At 42.2% G+C, this 17,762-nt stretch overlaps 1 protein-coding gene across 3 annotated transcripts in view; it reads right to left on the bottom strand.

Moving 5' to 3' along the window:
* The window catches only part of ADAMTSL3 (ADAMTS like 3), a 338,402-nt gene that overhangs the window by 178,194 nt on the left and 142,446 nt on the right, over nt 1–17,762 (bottom strand). For all 3 annotated transcript variants that reach the window (XM_072801596.1, XM_072801608.1, XM_072801605.1), the window contains exon 7: nt 12,343–12,469. In XM_072801596.1, coding sequence (XP_072657697.1) covers nt 12,343–12,469 — 127 coding nt within the window. The remainder of the gene's footprint in view (nt 1–12,342; nt 12,470–17,762) is intronic.

Below are 17,762 nucleotides of genomic sequence, written 5' to 3'. Positions count from 1 at the left end.
GGAACTTCTTGTCACATATTAACTGTCATCTGCATTTTTGTTACTGCACAAACTACCAGAAAAGGCAATATGGATGGGTGGTTAAGATCACAAACGCTGGAGCCAGACCTGGGTTGGAATATTGGTGCTGCCACTTGCAACTGCTGCATGACATTAGACAAATTTCTTACCTTCTCTGAGCCTCAGTTACATCTATAAAATGAGGATAATACGTATTCTTGTTTTGAGCGAGTTTTGAGAGAGTTCCACAAGGTAATATATACATAGGGCTTAGAAGAGAACTTAAGCATCAGTAGGGCTGGGTTAGTGTAAGCAAACCAAACTTAAATAAAAATAAATGAAAAAAAAAAAGACTGATGAACCACTGATCTCTACCTCTGAAACCAATAATACATTATATGTTAATTAATTGAATTCAAATAAAATTTAAAATGCAAAAAATAAAAATAAAAAACCTCACTGAGCACCTGCTATGCCCCCCAGCACAATGCCAGGTGACTTGAGATAAATTACCTCTTTAATTCTAATAAAAATCATTTTCTACAAGTAAGAAAACTGGATTTTTTTTCTTTTTCTTTTTCTTTTTAATTTTTTTTCAAGTTTAAATGACTTTCTCAAGTTCACAGAGTTCCAAGGCAGTAGAGCTGAGGCTAGAATCAAAAACTACACTCTTAACCTTAACGTCTACCATGAAACCAGATCATAATTGCATAAACCCAAACTCACTCATCAGAAGTATGTTCATTATGGATTTTCATTTTATGGATTTTACTTGTTTGATTTTGCAATCACTGGGCTGACCTAAGGATCCATTAAATTTGCTTCCATGGACTTCCCTCCCACACATAAATGCTCAAATCCAGCTGTTCGATCATATTTTTTCTATGTCTCATTTCCTGCTGCAGATCACAGTTTTGTTAAGTAGCAAGATGTACGGAAGTAAATTGTCCACACAATATCAACTAATCAATAAACATCAGTTTCAGCCCAGAAGGACTGTAATTTATATCAGATTGTTTATTTTTCACTGTAATGTCCAACTAGAACTACAACAATCTAAATATATCCTTTCCATGGTATTACAAAAAAAGAGAAGCTTTACTCTCCCCTTGACAGGCGCATTCCCTCTCTCCCATTCCTGGTTTTTGTTTTTCAATTTTTAAAATTTGGATGTTTTTTTTTTTTTTTTTTTGCTGAATAAAATTTTCTGTCAAGCATTTTTATGCTACTTTTCTGACCCTGCCTCTATCTTCCCCTTCTGTTCTTTCGGTGAAAACATACACACACACACACACACACACACACACACACACCCTCTTCCCCACTCTCCATTCCCAAGGAACAAAGGAGTGTTTTTAAAGAGGAAGGAAGGTATCTCAATAAATGCTAATGTGAATAATAATAACAGCCTTATGGAAATATTGGAAAGAGTACTTATTTTCCTTTAAAATGAGAAAGTGGCTATGAAAGCATTTTGTAAGCTCAGCAACAACAGTGTTTGTGAATGCATTCATGTGCCCATCACCACTTGGTGTCATTTACACTACAAGGAGATAGTCTGTGTGACACCTCACAGAGTAGGGGCTGAGGACTTTTCAAAGTCGGCCACTCAGTTTTGATCAAGTTCACCTGTCACTCTGTGTATGTAGGAGGGGATTGTGGAAGACAAGGGAAGGGAAAGTCAGTGTGTGGAGATACCAGTCCTGCAGCTGGAGGATTGTCTACGCCACCTGTTGTAGCTGGAGGTAGGACAAATGAGACACGCCAATGAGCAAAGACAGGCAAAGTTAAACTCAGAAATTGACAACCACTTCTTAAAAGTAGAGAAGGGACATGTCAGGGACTTGATTTAGTGAGAGCAATCAGTTGCAAGTTGAAAAGTGATTTCTATACCTACATCTGCCCTGCTACAACATCCCCTGGTCCTGCCTCAAGCTAGTTCCATGCTATATCATGAAAGTCTATTATTACTGAATCCATACCTGAGTATCCTCGGCTGCCAGCCCTTGTGTCTATGCAGAAACATCTGCTCCCAGCCTGGAGCTATGTTTCTTTACTGGCCTAAAATGCCTTTTCCTCAGAAGAGCATGGTAATAGGCAGGGTGCCTAAGAATGTACCCTTCTATAGTCATTTCCAGGACTCGCATTGAATGGCATGCAATAGACAGCTTCATTATACACAAGCAGCAAGCAAGAACTGTCTGTCCAGATGTTCCCCAGCATTGCAGTCTAACTTTCTTCTCTGCCCTTTAGAATGCCTCTCAGAAATCAAGAGCCTTATGAGGATTAAATGTTCCTTTGCCTTCTGACTCTACAGTGGGATGGATGCAGGGGTTCAGAACATGTTACCTCAAGTATGTCACTTTGGTATATTGATTATTTTGAATTAAAAGTACTTGAGAAATAGCAGGTGCAGGAAGGACACACTGCCCCTCCTTTGTCCACTTGAGAGGAGAAGGTAAATCTCCTGTGAGAAAGGCACCCTCCTCATACCAGGGGTGGGGTGGAAGTAGAAGGCATTTTTGTCATCACCATACACAAGGAATTTAGAGCCAAGAAGGCTTCATGAATTTGATCAAGTTCTACGTTACTACGTCACAATTTACTACCCACAGCCCAAACCCTTTGTCTTGTCAATTGTTCACAAATTTATCATTCCTTTGTTTAAAAGGTATAAAAGCTTCCTGCTCTGGCCACTTCTTTGAGTCTCGTATCTCTGTGGGGCTCCCATACTTATGTACATAATTTTCTTTTTCTCCTGCTAATCCGTCTCATCACTGGGGGCTGCCAGCCAAGAACTGAGAAGGGTAGGGGGGAAATGGTCTCTCCTCCACTACAGAGCCATCAGAGGCTGAAAAGCAGAGGTATTAACCAAAGGCACATATCAGAGTCATCCGGAACATTTGGTGACATAATTGTCCAGATTTACATCCCAAAATTCCAGGGTAGGGCTTGAGGACTAGAACACAGAACACATTCTCTAGATGGTCCTGATGTGCAGGCTGGGTTAGGAAGCATAGGGCCAGCCTATGAGACAGGGAGCCAGGGGCTGGCTGGTTGAGGCAGCTTTTGCTTCACTTGTGGTTCCATGTCTGTGCTTTGTTCTGACCCCGTCTCTCTAGGCCTCAGTGGACATTTCCTCTCTTGCTTATCTGGCTACCCCTGGAAGACAGCTCAGGAGGGCGGTGGAGTATATGGACTCTGACGTCAGATCAGCTGAAGCACTTACTTGCTGTGAGGCTTTAGACAAGGTATTTCATTTCACTGAGCCCCTTTGTCACTGTCCCATTTGTCAAAGGGGAGGCTGTAACAGAACCTACTCTATATCATATCATACATAAAAGTACTGAGTACAGTGCCTGGTACATCCACATAGAGCCCACAGAGGCCACTGTTATTATGATTGTCAAGAATCCTCGAGCTCTCATCTGGTTCATGGAAGTCAGGTCTCCTGGGTGGCTCCAGGTGTGACAGGGCTTGGCTGTCAATACTTTTAATTCACATGGGCATCTGGTCTAAGTGGGCAGCTGGTCTAGGTGGGTTCTTCAATCCTAGTCCAATCAATTCAGTACACTTTTACAGAAAACATACCAGGTGCCAGGTATTAGGCCAGGTGTAAAAGGTCCTTGATGAGCTCACATGCTAATGAGGGGGGTCAGCACACAAACAAAACCCCTCCCATGTAGGTAGTGATGGTAGCAGATAAAAGGTACCCAAGCAGTGATTCATGGGAGATAAAAGGAGACTTCACGCCAACTCACTTTTCTTGCATATATAAAATTTCCTGGGACCCTAAGAATAAAGGTAAGCCACCTCTATTGAACTTTTTCATTAAAGCATTGGAAAAAGTCTTCATATAAAATCCTGCTTTTATTTCTCTTACCTCCATTCAATCCCAAGATCTGCTTTTTTAAAAACAAGAAATAAATTACAGATATACTTAATAGGCTTTCAGAGCCAGAAGAGGTCTTGGAAATTATCCATGCTAACACTCTTAGTATGTAGATGAAAAAGCCAAGGTCCCTGTGATCCCGCCTAAGATCACAGATAGTTAGCGGCCAAGCTGAGGTTATTACCCCAGTCTCTGGCTTCCAGCACAATTCTGTTGCACAACATTATTTAGTCCCGCTGAAACCATAATAGGAAGCAGAATCATCTCTAGCAAAGAGCCTGTATTCATTCATTCAATATGTATTGAACTCCTGTGACATGCTCTATAAAGGCCAAGCAGGAAGTAAACAGAAAAGAGAACAGCCAACTGTAGATTGGTAGATTGGTCAGAGAAAGCCTCCTTGAGGAGGTGACATGCCAGCTCAAGGTGGAGAAAGAGGCAAGCAACCATGTTAAGAGCTAAGGGAAGTGTATTCCAGGTGCAGGGATTGGTCATTGCAAAGACCCATGGAGGGGAAGGGTACTTGCACTCTAGAATCTTCCAGATAGTTAGACTGGAGCCTAGTGCATTAGGGGCAAAATGGTGCACATGACATAACACGGAGCCAATCATGCAAGACTTTGAAGGTCATAGAAAGTGTAATGGATTTTACCCTAAGTATAAAGGCAATTCATGAAGAAGCTTGAAGCGGGGGAGTTCATGGTTAGTCTGCCTACTTTGTGAAAAACACAATCCATGGCACTCCTTCGCAGTGGAGCCAGCAGGTCATTTTGCTCTTGTTTTTCCTCATGCAGAGGACACAGAACACAGACATAGAGGAGTGGGAAAGAGCTGGAAAGAGCAGGAACACCAGGCCCTAGATATCCAGCATCAGGATCTTTCCTCCACCACCTGCTCTCATTGAATTAAATGGGGGGGGGGGGGGGCGGGGGCGGAGAATATCTCATTAAAACTGTTGGATTTGAATCTTTCTTATCCACACAGAGTTCTGGTATAAGAATATAATTGGTCAGAATACTGCCCTAGAAGGATGAATGGGAAGGTAGAGAGAGATGATGTGAGCAGTCTGTGTGCTACGTTACAGCTAATACAGTCTTCCCTGCTACGGAATGATCTCAGTGTATGGGCTATTTTTGGAAGTGACAGTCAAAGGAAAAATGGACTGTGTGTGAAGAGAAAATATCATAATAATAACCCTCCAGGCCCAGGATTCTATTTCTGTCAGGAGTACCAAGCAAGGGAAGTTTTGTAAGAGGGTGTGGTTATCTTAAAACATCAAATATTACTGAAATGCTGGGGTTCCAGGTCAGCCTTGGGCATCACTGTATCAATAGGCTTGGTTGCCGCCAGGTAAAAATACACGAAGAGGCCAGACCAGACCAAGTGAGCTTGTTTATTTGCCTCATGCATGTGCACCCTTATGTGGAGAAGACCAAAATAGTGGGGGTGCCTGGGTGGCTCAGTCGATTAAGGGTCTGACTCTTGCTCTCAGCTCAGGTCTTCATCTCAGGGTCATGAGTTCAAGCCCTCCATTGGGCTCCATGCTGGGTGTGGTGTCTACTAAAAAAAAAAACAAAACAAAACAAAACAAAAGCAAAATAATGGACAAACCTGGAAACAGTACAGAGTACCTAAATGCCAAATCAAGACTCCAAATAGATGTGTTTGCTTCTTTGTTGCTGTGTGTAGAGTTTTCTCTCTTTAAAAACTGAGTGGCCTCTACTTCCCTGAATCAACATCCAAAGCTATTTATGCCATTGTTAGTTGAGTCTCTCCCCTTCTCCTGCAGAACAGGAAATTTGCGTGTTGTATCTGGATTAATTTCGGATTTTTCTCATAGCAAAAGTTTTGGCTCCAGGAGCTACAACCTTGAATCTGCCTTGCGGCATGGTGGGAATGATAGCCTGGAAGCAGCCTTGAGCACTTTCTCCAGAGTGAGCCTGTGCCAATGGCCTCTCGTGGCCATGGCCTGCCTCAGGGTGAGCCCCAAGGAAGACAGGAATGATCACTTGGCAAGGTGAGGACGTAGGAGCTCTGTGCACTCTACAGGCCCAGTGATGCACACTCGGGGAGAGACATGGCTTAATTTCCCACATTTCTTTCACACAAAGCATGATTATAGGGAAGTGCTTCCATATGGCCCACAGAAAATCCTGGCCAAGAACGGCTGCAGCAGGCCAGTTTCGGAGCAATAACAGACAAGAAGGGGCTATATTGAAAATCAAGGACGAGTAGCAGCATTGTTTTCATGCAGACAGGGATCTGCTGAGTTTAGCTATAGCCCAAGCACAGAGGTACGGAGCCTGATGACGGGCCAGCAGCCCCGCTCTCACCATATCACCTCTCCTCCCATGTTCAGGGATCTGTCCGGATGCTCTCATCACCCTTTTGGGGAAATTAATCACAAAGATTAGATTTTTAGGGGTTTTGACCTGGAATGCCCTGAACTGGTACAGGGGTCTGAGATGCCCTCAAAAAAAAAAAAAAAAAAAAATCAGACTGGCAAATTTGGGCCTTATGGGGACATATGCATTTTCCCTCTATTTTCCTGGAGGAAATACATACAAGACATATAACTTCCAATAGATTCTCAAAAGGATCTATAATCCGCAAAGCATAAATCCATGCATGAGAGAGACACAGAGAGAATCTGATCTACCTTACCAGGAGTGCGAAACTGTGAAGTACAAGCAGGCCCCTTTCAGCCAGCACCCCTCCCCATCTATCCCTTCCCATTTCAGAGCCTCTTCGGCACACTTCCCCCCAAAACACTGATTTCTTGACCCAATTTCACTTGACTTCTCCCCTGGCTCAATTAGAATTATCTCAGTTTCTAATCTCTCTTGGATCCTGACAAGACCACATCTATTTCTAATGAGACTTCCAGGCTTTTTAAAGCCAGTGCTAACTCTAGGCACTTCCCCAACACCAGAGCTGGCTATTATGTTCCCCATTCCATCTTCTTGTCCAAAAGCAGACCTGAATTAACTGTTTACGGTCCAGGCTGGCTCTTCTTGGTCTTCCCCTGAGCTGAATATTTCCTCCTCCCTTACTTTCTAATTCACTCTTCCTTGACACTTCTGACAAGTTATTCCTCCACACCCATCAGTAGCTCTCTTACAAACAATATCCAGATTGACAAAATGTTGACTTGGACATCTGCTGGCAAATATCCACATATACATTGAATGTATGCAAAAGGTGTGACATCCATTGGTACCCAAATGAGCCACATGTCTAATAAAAACACTGCTAGCATTTAGTGGGCACTCACTAGGTGCCAGACACTATTTGCAATGCTCAGCATGACTGATTTACTTATTAAACAATACCTCTACAAAGGGAGGACTATTGCCATTTCCAATTTAAATGAGAAAACCAAAATATACACAGGAGGTTAAAAAAAAAAAAAAGTGTTCTGCTTACACAGCAGTAAGCAACACACCCAGGATTTGAACACTGGCCCCAGAGCCCAATTTCTTTCCTATATTGCCTTTCATAATTGGTTATGAGAGATGTTCCTTAACATCTCTGGTCCATAGTCTCCTCATTCATCAAATGGGTTTGACAGTATCAAAGCTACGATGGAAAGGCTTAGTGGAATTAAGTGATAGGCTGTGCCTGAAGGGAACTCCGTGTGATAAAGCACTGTATCAATGTTAGTAACAACAGAGTGGGTGGAATGCTGTAGACTTGCTCTCCCAGCTCCTTAGAAGCCAGTGTGTACATGGCACACTTGTAGGCAAAGAGGCAGACCTCCCCGGGGAGGATTTCTCTTCCTGAATAAAGAATATAGCATTCAAGGGATGGCTGCACCGCCATCTTTATTGTCTGGGGGTGGATGAACATGAATGTTTAATAGTGACTTTGCAACTACAGAGATGAAAGTCATCCTCTAAGGATAATGAAGGAGACAGAGAGGAGCCTGGGTCCTTAAAGACATAGCAGAACAGCTTCCCCAACCTTGACTGCCTGAAATGCTGTCCTGCATTTCAAAGGTGAACTTTCCATGATTTGTAGAAGAATGCATTCTTACCAGTGCACCACTACTCAAAGCCAGCTCCTTCATGAAGTCCACCCATTGGAACCTCTATGAATTCACGGTTTCCAATCTCAGATAGACTTCACGGCAATTCCTCTCCCTTTTCCCTGTTTTGGTGAGTTCCTTCCTCTCCTTTCTTTGATGCGAACACTCTGAAGTCTCTGAGAGCTCTTATTCCTACGCAGCTCTTACCTCTTAATGAACAGTACCAAAAAAAAAAAAAAAAAAACCCAGTATGCTGGAAAAGTGCTGATTTCTCACCATGTTCTCCATGGTGCCTGTACGGTCATCTAGCTGCTGACACGGTGTGGGTATATACCTTCCTTTTGTCCAGGGCAACTCTTTCCTGCTATATAGTCTCACCTTCTGCTCACTCACCAATCCACTGCAACTGGGCTTTGCCTTCAGCCTGAAATTCATGGACACCACTTTTGCTAAGGTCACACATGGTCTCTGAGTTGTCAGAGTACATTTTGGACTCTTATTCCAGTTAGTATCTCAGCAGCAGTTCACATGGTTGCCCATTACCTCCTTTTTGGAATTACTCCTCTGGCTTCCATGACACTGCTTTTGCTAAGTTCTGCATTTACCTACTCTTTTCATTTCCTCTCATTCAGATTCCATTAAATTTCTTCGCTGGCTAAAAGCCTAGACTTCGATTAAAAAATAAATAAAATAAAAATAAAAATAAAAGCCTAGACTTCAGGTGTTCCCCAGAATGCAACTCTTGACCTCCTAATATATTCTACACAATCTCTTTAGGTGGACCTACCTAATTTACCATCAATGAGGGAATTTTGCGACCAGTCAACAATAGACAAGCATATTTTAGATCACTCCTTCAACCACAAATAGAATATGATCAACATTTGTTTGAAGGTATCAGAAAGGTATCAAGATATCTAATATTTATGGAGGCAAGTTTCCAAAGAGAAGGGAAATCCAGGAAGGTGAACCTTTATCTTTGGTATGTGACTCCTCTTCATGAATTTCTCACCCAAGTGAACAGCAAACATATCCACCCTGCCGCTCAAGCTGGAACACTGGCCTCTTCCTCACTTCTTGGCTCTTGCAATCTTCATTCCAAGGATCATCAAACTCTGCATATTCTACCCCGTAAAGATCTTTTCAATCTGTTCCTTCCTCTACCTCTCCCACCGCAACTCCCTAGACTAGGGCTTCATTTTTTCAAATACTTTTGAGTATTTTTTAAAAAGCTTCCCATTTGGGCTCTTTGCCTCCAGGCTCACCTCACACGGAGCCCAACCTCCACGTGCTGCCAGAATTATTTTACTAAAACACACATCTAATCATGTCACTCATCTGCCTGACTTGCTCTGGTGACTCCACTTAACATGAAGTGTGCAGGACAACAATGAAAGCCCATATGGCTGCCTCCTGAATGCCATCTGTCTCATCCTTCACCCCAACCAGGTGGAATGGGATTCAGGCCTGAGCAACATATTAATAGTTCCTCAAGGATGCCAAGGATTTTCCTTTATTTTTTTAAATTTTATTTATTTATTCATGATAGACAGAGAGAGAGAGAGAGACAGACAGACAGACAGGCAGAGGGAGAAGCAGGCTCCATGCCCGGAGCCCAATGCAGGACTTGATCCCGGGACTCCAGGATCACGCCCTGGGTCAAAGGCAGGCGCTGAACCGCTAAGCCACCCAGGGATCCCAAGGCTTTTCTTTTAGGGTCATATCGAATTAGGGTCATCTGAAATTCAGGGTCATCTGAAATTCAGATTTCCTCTGCCTGGAAACCTCTCTACCCTCCACCCCTCCCATGGTGCTCACCCTATTGGAAAGAATAAATAAAATCCCTATTTCATAAGTCACATCAAAATAAATTCAAATGAACAAAAGATACTAAAGGAGGAAAACAAAACCATAAAAGTGCTGGCAGAAAACACAGGAATAATATTTTTTCCCTTTAAGGCAGAGGTCCACAAACTACAACCTGAGGGTTGTAAATTTATTTTTTTGTAAACTTGTATTTTTGTAAATAAGGTCTGTTTGTTTTTTTTTTAATTTTCTATATGCCTTGTATTTTTCCTCTTCATTACTGTGTTCTTTTGAGTATAACTAACTTTTTATAAACCATCTGATTCCATTCTCATTTATTCTTCTGTATATTTTGGATATATATTTATATATTTCTTTTAGATGTTCAGAGATTACTTATTTAAATACCAAACAGATTACAGTTATTCTCCTGAATTTATAACAAATCTAGGTTTTTTTGTCAGAATTAAAACATATATGTAAATATATATATAAATACAAATATATATATTTATATATATTTACTTTTAAAAAAATGGGAAAAGGAAAGCTTCAAAACCAGAGTATGCTACTTTTGTATGAATGTCTAATGTGCATTCAAAGTATTGAAAAGCAAGCCTTTTTACCAAAGGATAATGTCACTAGGACATATGGACTGTAATTATAAAAGAAGACTTTGAGACATAAAGGTGCGCATAGAAATTAGTAAAGAAAGGAAGCCCTGGTGAGGACACAGAGCAGTGAGCAGGTGCTTTGGGAGGAAGTCTCAGGAAGTGAAGGACATGGCCCCGGGTCTGGGATGGATGTCTGGCTCACCACCTGGATGCCAAAGGGAGAAGAACACACCTGGCAGGATTCCAGAAGAGAGCGTCACTGCAGCCTTCAGAAAAGCCACAGTTTTTGCTCCCAAGTGGGTAGAGGAGCCCCTCCAGATTTCAATAAGGTCCTCTCGGGAGGATCTGCTTTCCAACCTGGAGTAAGAAGCCTAGGCGGGGGGCTGGGGTGACTGGGTAATGGGCACTGAGCGGGGCACTTGACGGGATGAGCACTGGGTGATATGCTATATGTTGGCAAATTGAACTCCAATAAAAAAATATACAAAAAAAAAAAAGGAAGAAGCAGCAGCCTAGGATAACAGCTCCCACAATGGGGGATGTCCAGTATGAACAGCGACTCTTATGCGTGGTATTTTTGGAAGGATTTTTACTACCACTTTGAGGTTTGAGGTCCCTCCAAAGCGCACCACCAGTACAGTCCTGCTTCATATGCCCCATAGCATCACAGATGTCACCTACACCCTCAGTGCTTTCACTTACTTCTGCGCCAGCTTGCTGGGACAAAACCTCTTCTCTGCCACCAAGGAATTGGTGGTGTAACAGACTTGCCCAGGTCACTAGCCACACCTCCTTCCAGGTGCTGGCTTCATCACCTCCTCCAGTCAGTAACAGGTGACAGAGGCCTCTCAACCCCTGGCCCCTGCCTATCACTGCTGCTTGTTGCCACAGTCACCTTTGGGCCTTGGGGTATCTCTTCCCTCCACTCCCCATTTTCCGTGGCTGACTTCTACAGCAAGTCCAGCTTGAATTGATACCCGTAGTAATAAAGCTTTACTGGAACACAACTATGCCCTTTGTTCATGAGTTGTCTGTGGCTGTTTCTGTGCTGCAACAGCAGCGCACAATAGTTAAGACCATGGATATATATGCCCTGTAAAGCCCTAAAATACTATCTGACCCTTTACTCAAAAGGTTTACTGACCTCCAAATCGAAGGATTCAAAAAGGCAGATACCATTAAATTAGAAGCATGAACATTTCTGAGGCTATAAAACTTAGAAACTATGGATCCCAAAAATACAAACAATACTGAAAGTCAAGTAACGAATGGAAACCAATATTTAAAAGAGCCATCACAAAGAAATCTGAAAGTTAAAATTAAAATAAAATCAATGTAACAGGCAAAAGGTTAATACTCACGATGTAATAAAAGCTCACGATGGTGGGTAAAAGATCAATGTCCAAGCAGAAAAAATGAGTAAGTGACTTTAGGAGCTGACCGAAAGATAAGAAGGAATAGAGGGGCAAGAACCACTAGTGACAAGATTTTCTGCCTTGTTAGCAATCAAGGGAGGCAAATCAAAAATTACTACTTCATGCTTTACCTTAAAAAAAAATAGCAAATGGGGCACCTGGGTGGCTCAGTGGTTGAGCGCCTGCCTTCGACTCAGGTGGTGACACCGGCCTGGGATCCAGTCCCACCTCGGGCTTCCGGCATGAAGCCTGCTTCTCCCTCTGCCGGTGTCTCTGCCTCTCTCTCTGTATATCTCTCGTGAATAAATAAATAAAATCTTTAAAAAAACCAGCAAATTAAAAAAAAAACCAACCTAGTCATATTCTGTAATGGTCATGATTCAATGAAATGGGTAGTCTTGGGAAAAAACCAATGGAACCAAACGTCTGACAGACATGTTTTCAAAGAAATCTGACTTTCCAGAAACTAGTCAACAGCGCTTTCCAACAAAAAGCTTCAGTTAGGAAGACGGTATTCGGTATTCGGGGACCAGGGGGTCCGGAGCACCTTCTGTCCTGTGGGAACACAGCGGCGGGTTGCAGACCTACTTTTTTCAGGAGAAACGTGCGACTTGGATTGTCCCCGCACGAGCCTGCAGGTGGAGCCGTTGCCAGCACAGACGCCGCAGCTGTCCTCCCGGGCGCTGCTCCCCAGGCGCCGATCACAGCCCACGGCCTGCGGGCAGAAGCGACAGCAGCAGGTGTCAGGATCCGGGGATGGCTGAGGGGCCAGGGCCCTCGGGAGGCCCCCACCCCGCCCCCGGGCGCAAACCTTCCCTAATTAACCACTGGGCTCTCTCATGGTGACAGAGTTTTCAAGCTAAAAATGACAGAAAGCCTTAAGATTCCTGGTAGGAATCTTACCAAGGGCCCAGTCTAGTTAAAAGAGAATTGTGTCCCTCCCTTTACATCTTAATTTATCTCTTTATTTTAGTCATATATTTTTATGTATATAAAATGAACAGGGATCCCTGGGTGGCGCAGCGGTTTAGCGCCTGCCTTTGGCCCAGGGCGCGATCCTGGAGACCCAGGATCGAATCCCACGTCAGGCTCCCGGTGCATGAAGCCTGCTTCTCCCTCTGCCTGTGTCTCTGCCTCTCTCTCTCTCTCACTGTGTGCCTATCATAAATAAATAAAATTTAAAAAATAAAAATAAAAAAAAAATAAAATGAACAGAACATTACAGAGGCTGTTTCCTCTGCCCCCCTGGCTCCCCACACCTCCCCTCTTCTCTGGCCCCTACACTGAAGTTGACGAGTATCCTTCCAGGCCATAGTTTTATACATTTTCCCCTCTGTTTGTATCTCAATCTCCACATACTTATCTCCCAACATCTTTACATATCCATATCTCTCTATACTCTGGCTCTTTATATATCCTTCTATCATTATTTATGCCTATACCTATGTGTGTCTTCCTCTGTTATGAGATCTATAGACACACTTTTGTAAACCATTTCTTTTTAAAATTTTTATTTAAATTCAATTTAGTTAACATATAGTGTATTATTAGTTTCAGGGGTAGAGTTGAGTGATTCGTCAGTTGCATATAACACCCAGTGCTCATCACATCAAGTGCCCTCCTTAATGCCCATCACCCAGTAACCCCATCCTCCTACCCCCTCTTCTCCAGCAACCCTGTTTGTTTCCTAGAGTTAAGTCTCTTATGGTTTGCCTCCCTGTTTTCATCTTATTTTATTTTTCTTTCCCTTCCCCTTTGTTCATCTGCTTTGTTTCTTAAATTCCACATATGAGTGAGATTATATGGTATTTGTCTTTCTTTGACTGGCTTATCTTGTTTAGCATAACACTCTGGTTCCATCCACATCATTGCAAATAATACAATTTTATATTTGTTTTGATGGCTAAGTAGTATTCCTACACACACACACACACACACACACACACACACACACTTGCACATATACCACCTCTTCTTTATCCATTCATCTGTTGATGGACATCTGGGCTCTTCATAAACCATTTCTTAAATGCAGAAAAGGAATGAATGGGAGTGACCTCATAGCACATGCCTATACTGCTACCTTTCAGTCCTTTGTGAGTTATTATTTTTGTGAGGTATCTGTGTGTGTGCATACATGTGTGCATCTTTGCCAGATTGTGAGCTTCCATAAATGAGGACAAGGGCTAGGCACATTTCTTTTTACGGTACAAATCGGTCTTCTACATAACATGTGCCCACTAATATGAACTGGTGAGAAAGTTTCTTTCTACCTCCCTGTGTTACTCAACTTTATTTGCATTTCTATACATGGTGTTTAAGTGCAGGGACTCTGGAGGCAGAGAGCCTCCCTGTCCCACCCCTCCAACCCGTTCAAGATGGCAGACAGTAAACAGTTCAAACACTCAGAGACACATCTTCCTCAAGACTAACACACAGACAATAATACACATTTTACCCAAGATCTAGTAAGGATAAAATGAGAATATGTATGTAGACTCTCTTAGTATAGGGATTACAACATTACAAAGGACTCAACAAAAAAGGCTCCCTTCTTGGGGCACCTGGAACGCTCAGTAGTTGAGCGTCTGCCTTTGGTTCAGGTCTTGATCCTGGGGTCCTGGGATAGAGTCTTGCATCGGGCTCCCCACAGGGAGCCTGCTTCTCCCTCTGCCTATGTCTCTGCCTCTCTTTGTGTCCCTATTGGATAAATAAATAAAACCTTTTTTTAAAAAAGGCCCCCTTCTATCCTCTCTGTTTTTCATTTTGTTTTGAGTCCTGGGCATAGCCCCTAAACCTCGGAGCAGGGAGTTGCTGAATCACTACATCCAAGGTGTTGAAGACAAAATAAAACTGGAGGGAGTTGAAACCACATCTACAGACTATTCTTTCCAAAATTTCAGTGCTGAAGGGAAGGAGAAAGATCAAATGAAAGTTTCAGGGAGAGGTAGGAAAAGTTCCAAGGAAGTTTAAGGAAAAGCCTGTGATTAAAGATATTTTTAAATTTACAACGGGCTGTCATGAAGAAAGGGATTACATTTGTTCCTTGTGTTTCCAAATGGTGAAAACTACAGGTTTAAGCTGAAGTTTAGTTCAATGTCAAAGAGTTTGAAAAGTCAGAGTTATCCAGCACCAAGTGTTCAACCGTGAGCTAGGTAGGAGACTTTCTGGCGGGGAAACTGGAGAGGGAATTAAATTATCTGAGGAGTAGCTAAATCCAAAGACTTTTGAGATCCTTTCATCCTTATTGTATATTTTTATAAAGGTGGTAATGAAATATTAATAGTTGATTTTTTTTACTGAATGCCTACCATGTGTCTGGCATTATGCCAAGCACATCACATACCTCATTGAATCTTCACAGCAACCTGATGACATAGGTGATTTTTTCTGCCTCTATTTTACAAATAAGGCATCTGAATGTCAGTGAGGTTAAATGACCTGCCAGCATCACACAGCTAGTAAACAGCACCAGTAATGGCCTGAAAATTCAGGTCGGTTGACTCCAGAATCTTAATACCATGGCACACCTTCTTTACCTTTGGTAGCAGTGGGATAGGTCATAGAGAACCAAGTCACACAGGCAATTATATTAATACTTAGCAGCACACGTGGAGCAAATGAAGAATGACTGATTTTGGAAACGCACTTGCATGGTTGGGATTCAATCAATGAGTAACTTGTGTTCATGCAACTTTCTCCAAGGGGAGTAATTCTACCATTAAGTTATAGAAACACTGTTCCCGAGCCAACCTCTGTCCTCACAATTCATGTCCCTGAGCACTTCGCATTTCATGAGAATGAGAATAACTGTCTATCTGGTCATCCAGAAAGGGTGTGGGCTTAGCAGCTAGGATGGGCTTGTTTTGAAGAGTGTTTAGGGCCTTGTAAGATCTTAGGCAAGCAAACACTTCCCTGAGCACTTACATTTGTTTCAGAATTTTGTTTCAAGTGACAGTTCATCCAAATCTTACAGCCAAAAAAAGCAAGTGAAAACATCACAGAAAAATAATATCTGAGAAGCAGCTCTGATTGCCTTGTAATTCAGAGGGTGTAAGTCAGAATGGCCCTTGAAACCATGGGCCTACTGAATTTGGGCTCTCAGGTCTCATCATAATCAATAATAAGCAACTTCTGAAAAGCTACCCTGAGGTGTTTTCAACCTCTATGACATCTCCGAAAGTCAAGATCTTTAATTGTAATGATTTAAAAACCACGAACCAATAAAACATATCAAGAGATTAACATCTATTAAATTTGTATATAGGCAGGCATGACAGGGTATAATCTAACAAGACAAGGCTCATGTCCTACAGTGCTAATGAGACAAGCTACACAAAATGTCTGATTTAAACAAATATTTAAAATATATGAGCAGTACCTTTGGGAATAAATACTCCTACATAAATCATCACTTCAGCTAAGGATATTTCACTATTTCTGCATACGAATTCCTAATCAGCTAAAAGAACATAGTATTTAAATAGGTGGCCTCCTCACTCCATATTAAGCCACCTAGGAATCTTTTTAGGTAAATCTAATTTAATCTTTCTAGAACCAGTTTTTTGAGTCAACTTTTGTTTGAGATCTCTGAAAACTGGATGCTACATTAGGAAAAAACTCTAGATGTCTGCCTTGAAAATCAGAGTATATAGAGCTACAGTCGTCATTAGAGATGTTCTAAAATATGGAGCTTCTCCTTTCAGCCCTGGAAGGACGATACTTCTCCATCTCCTTAGAAGTTAAGTGTGGTCTTGACCATCTTGGGCCAATGAACTGAATCTAAGTGCCAGTGTCATTTCTGTAAGAAGCTTTAAAGGTCAGTTACTCTTATTGCTACTGTAGTTATTATGTAAAACATGTGTTCGAATAAAACCTCCCTCAGTCTGATCTCTTGATATTCAAAGAACAGAGACCTCCTGCTGACTGATGGTGGACAAGTAGCATTAGCAAGAAATGATCTTTAATAGTGTTAAGCCACTGAACTGTGGTGGTTGTTGGTTACTGCAGGAAAACCTGGCCAGTGTCAGAAAGAGCACAACCTAACCATTAATGGACAAAGCAAGGTCATTAAAATAGCAAGGTTTTTTTTTAATTGGACATTTCGCATTAAAATCCCAATTTCTGGCTTCTGTTGACAAATAGAAACTCTAACGTGTTTATGTTAGTTGTCCCTTTCACAATGAGCAAGTACATAGTCTCCAGGTCCCAACAGCCCTCATGCTCAGCATGACCATATCCGAGCACTTTCTGTCTCTGCGAAGTGTGGAGACACTTGAGTTTGTCTAAGCATGACTGTGCTGTCTGTGCAAGGCCCCCCTGTTGTCCTGGCTGTCCTCTATCAGAACCACCTCTCATTTCCCGTTACAAACTTCAGCTACACTTCAGGCATCATAATACTTTCAAGGACCATCAGTAAAGTACAGTGACTAAGAAAACAGATTCTGAGATTAGGTAGCATGGGTCCAAATTCCAGCTCTACCACTTTGCAGCCATGCAATGCAGGAAAATCCCTTAGGCTCTTCAAATCTAGTTTCCAAGTGGGGACAATGACTGTACCTACCTCACACATATAAGGACCTACAGCCAAGTGCTTCAGACAATACCTGACACTAAACACCCAATAAATGTTAGTTTTACTGTAACTACAAAGTGGTTTCTTCATCTACCCAGCTGTCAGGGAATTCAATAAACATGAACAATAAATCAGATTTGCTCTGAGGACGTGCTTCCAACCAGGTCCTATTTGTCATAAAAATCAGATGTGCAAAGCTGAAGCAAATTTCATTCAGTAGGGTCATCATCTCATGCCGCCTGCTGTGCTCAGATTCACAAAAGTTATTCCCAGGAGTACAGTGACGGCTCATTTAAGTGAACAGACTGTAAACACAGTTGCAAAAATCATCTGTGGTCTGTGCCAAGTGAACATCAGGGCTGTTTGCTCATCCTGAGGCAAGCAGTGAGAATCCCATGGTTTATTCTCTCCCATCCTAGCAATCGCTGATGGC

Source organism: Canis lupus, chromosome 2 (genome assembly GCF_048164855.1).
Source record: "Canis lupus baileyi chromosome 2, mCanLup2.hap1, whole genome shotgun sequence".
Taxonomy (NCBI): domain Eukaryota; kingdom Metazoa; phylum Chordata; class Mammalia; order Carnivora; family Canidae; genus Canis; species Canis lupus.
Note: the sequence above shows the minus strand (reverse complement) of the source record. Positions and strands in the feature narration are given on the sequence as shown.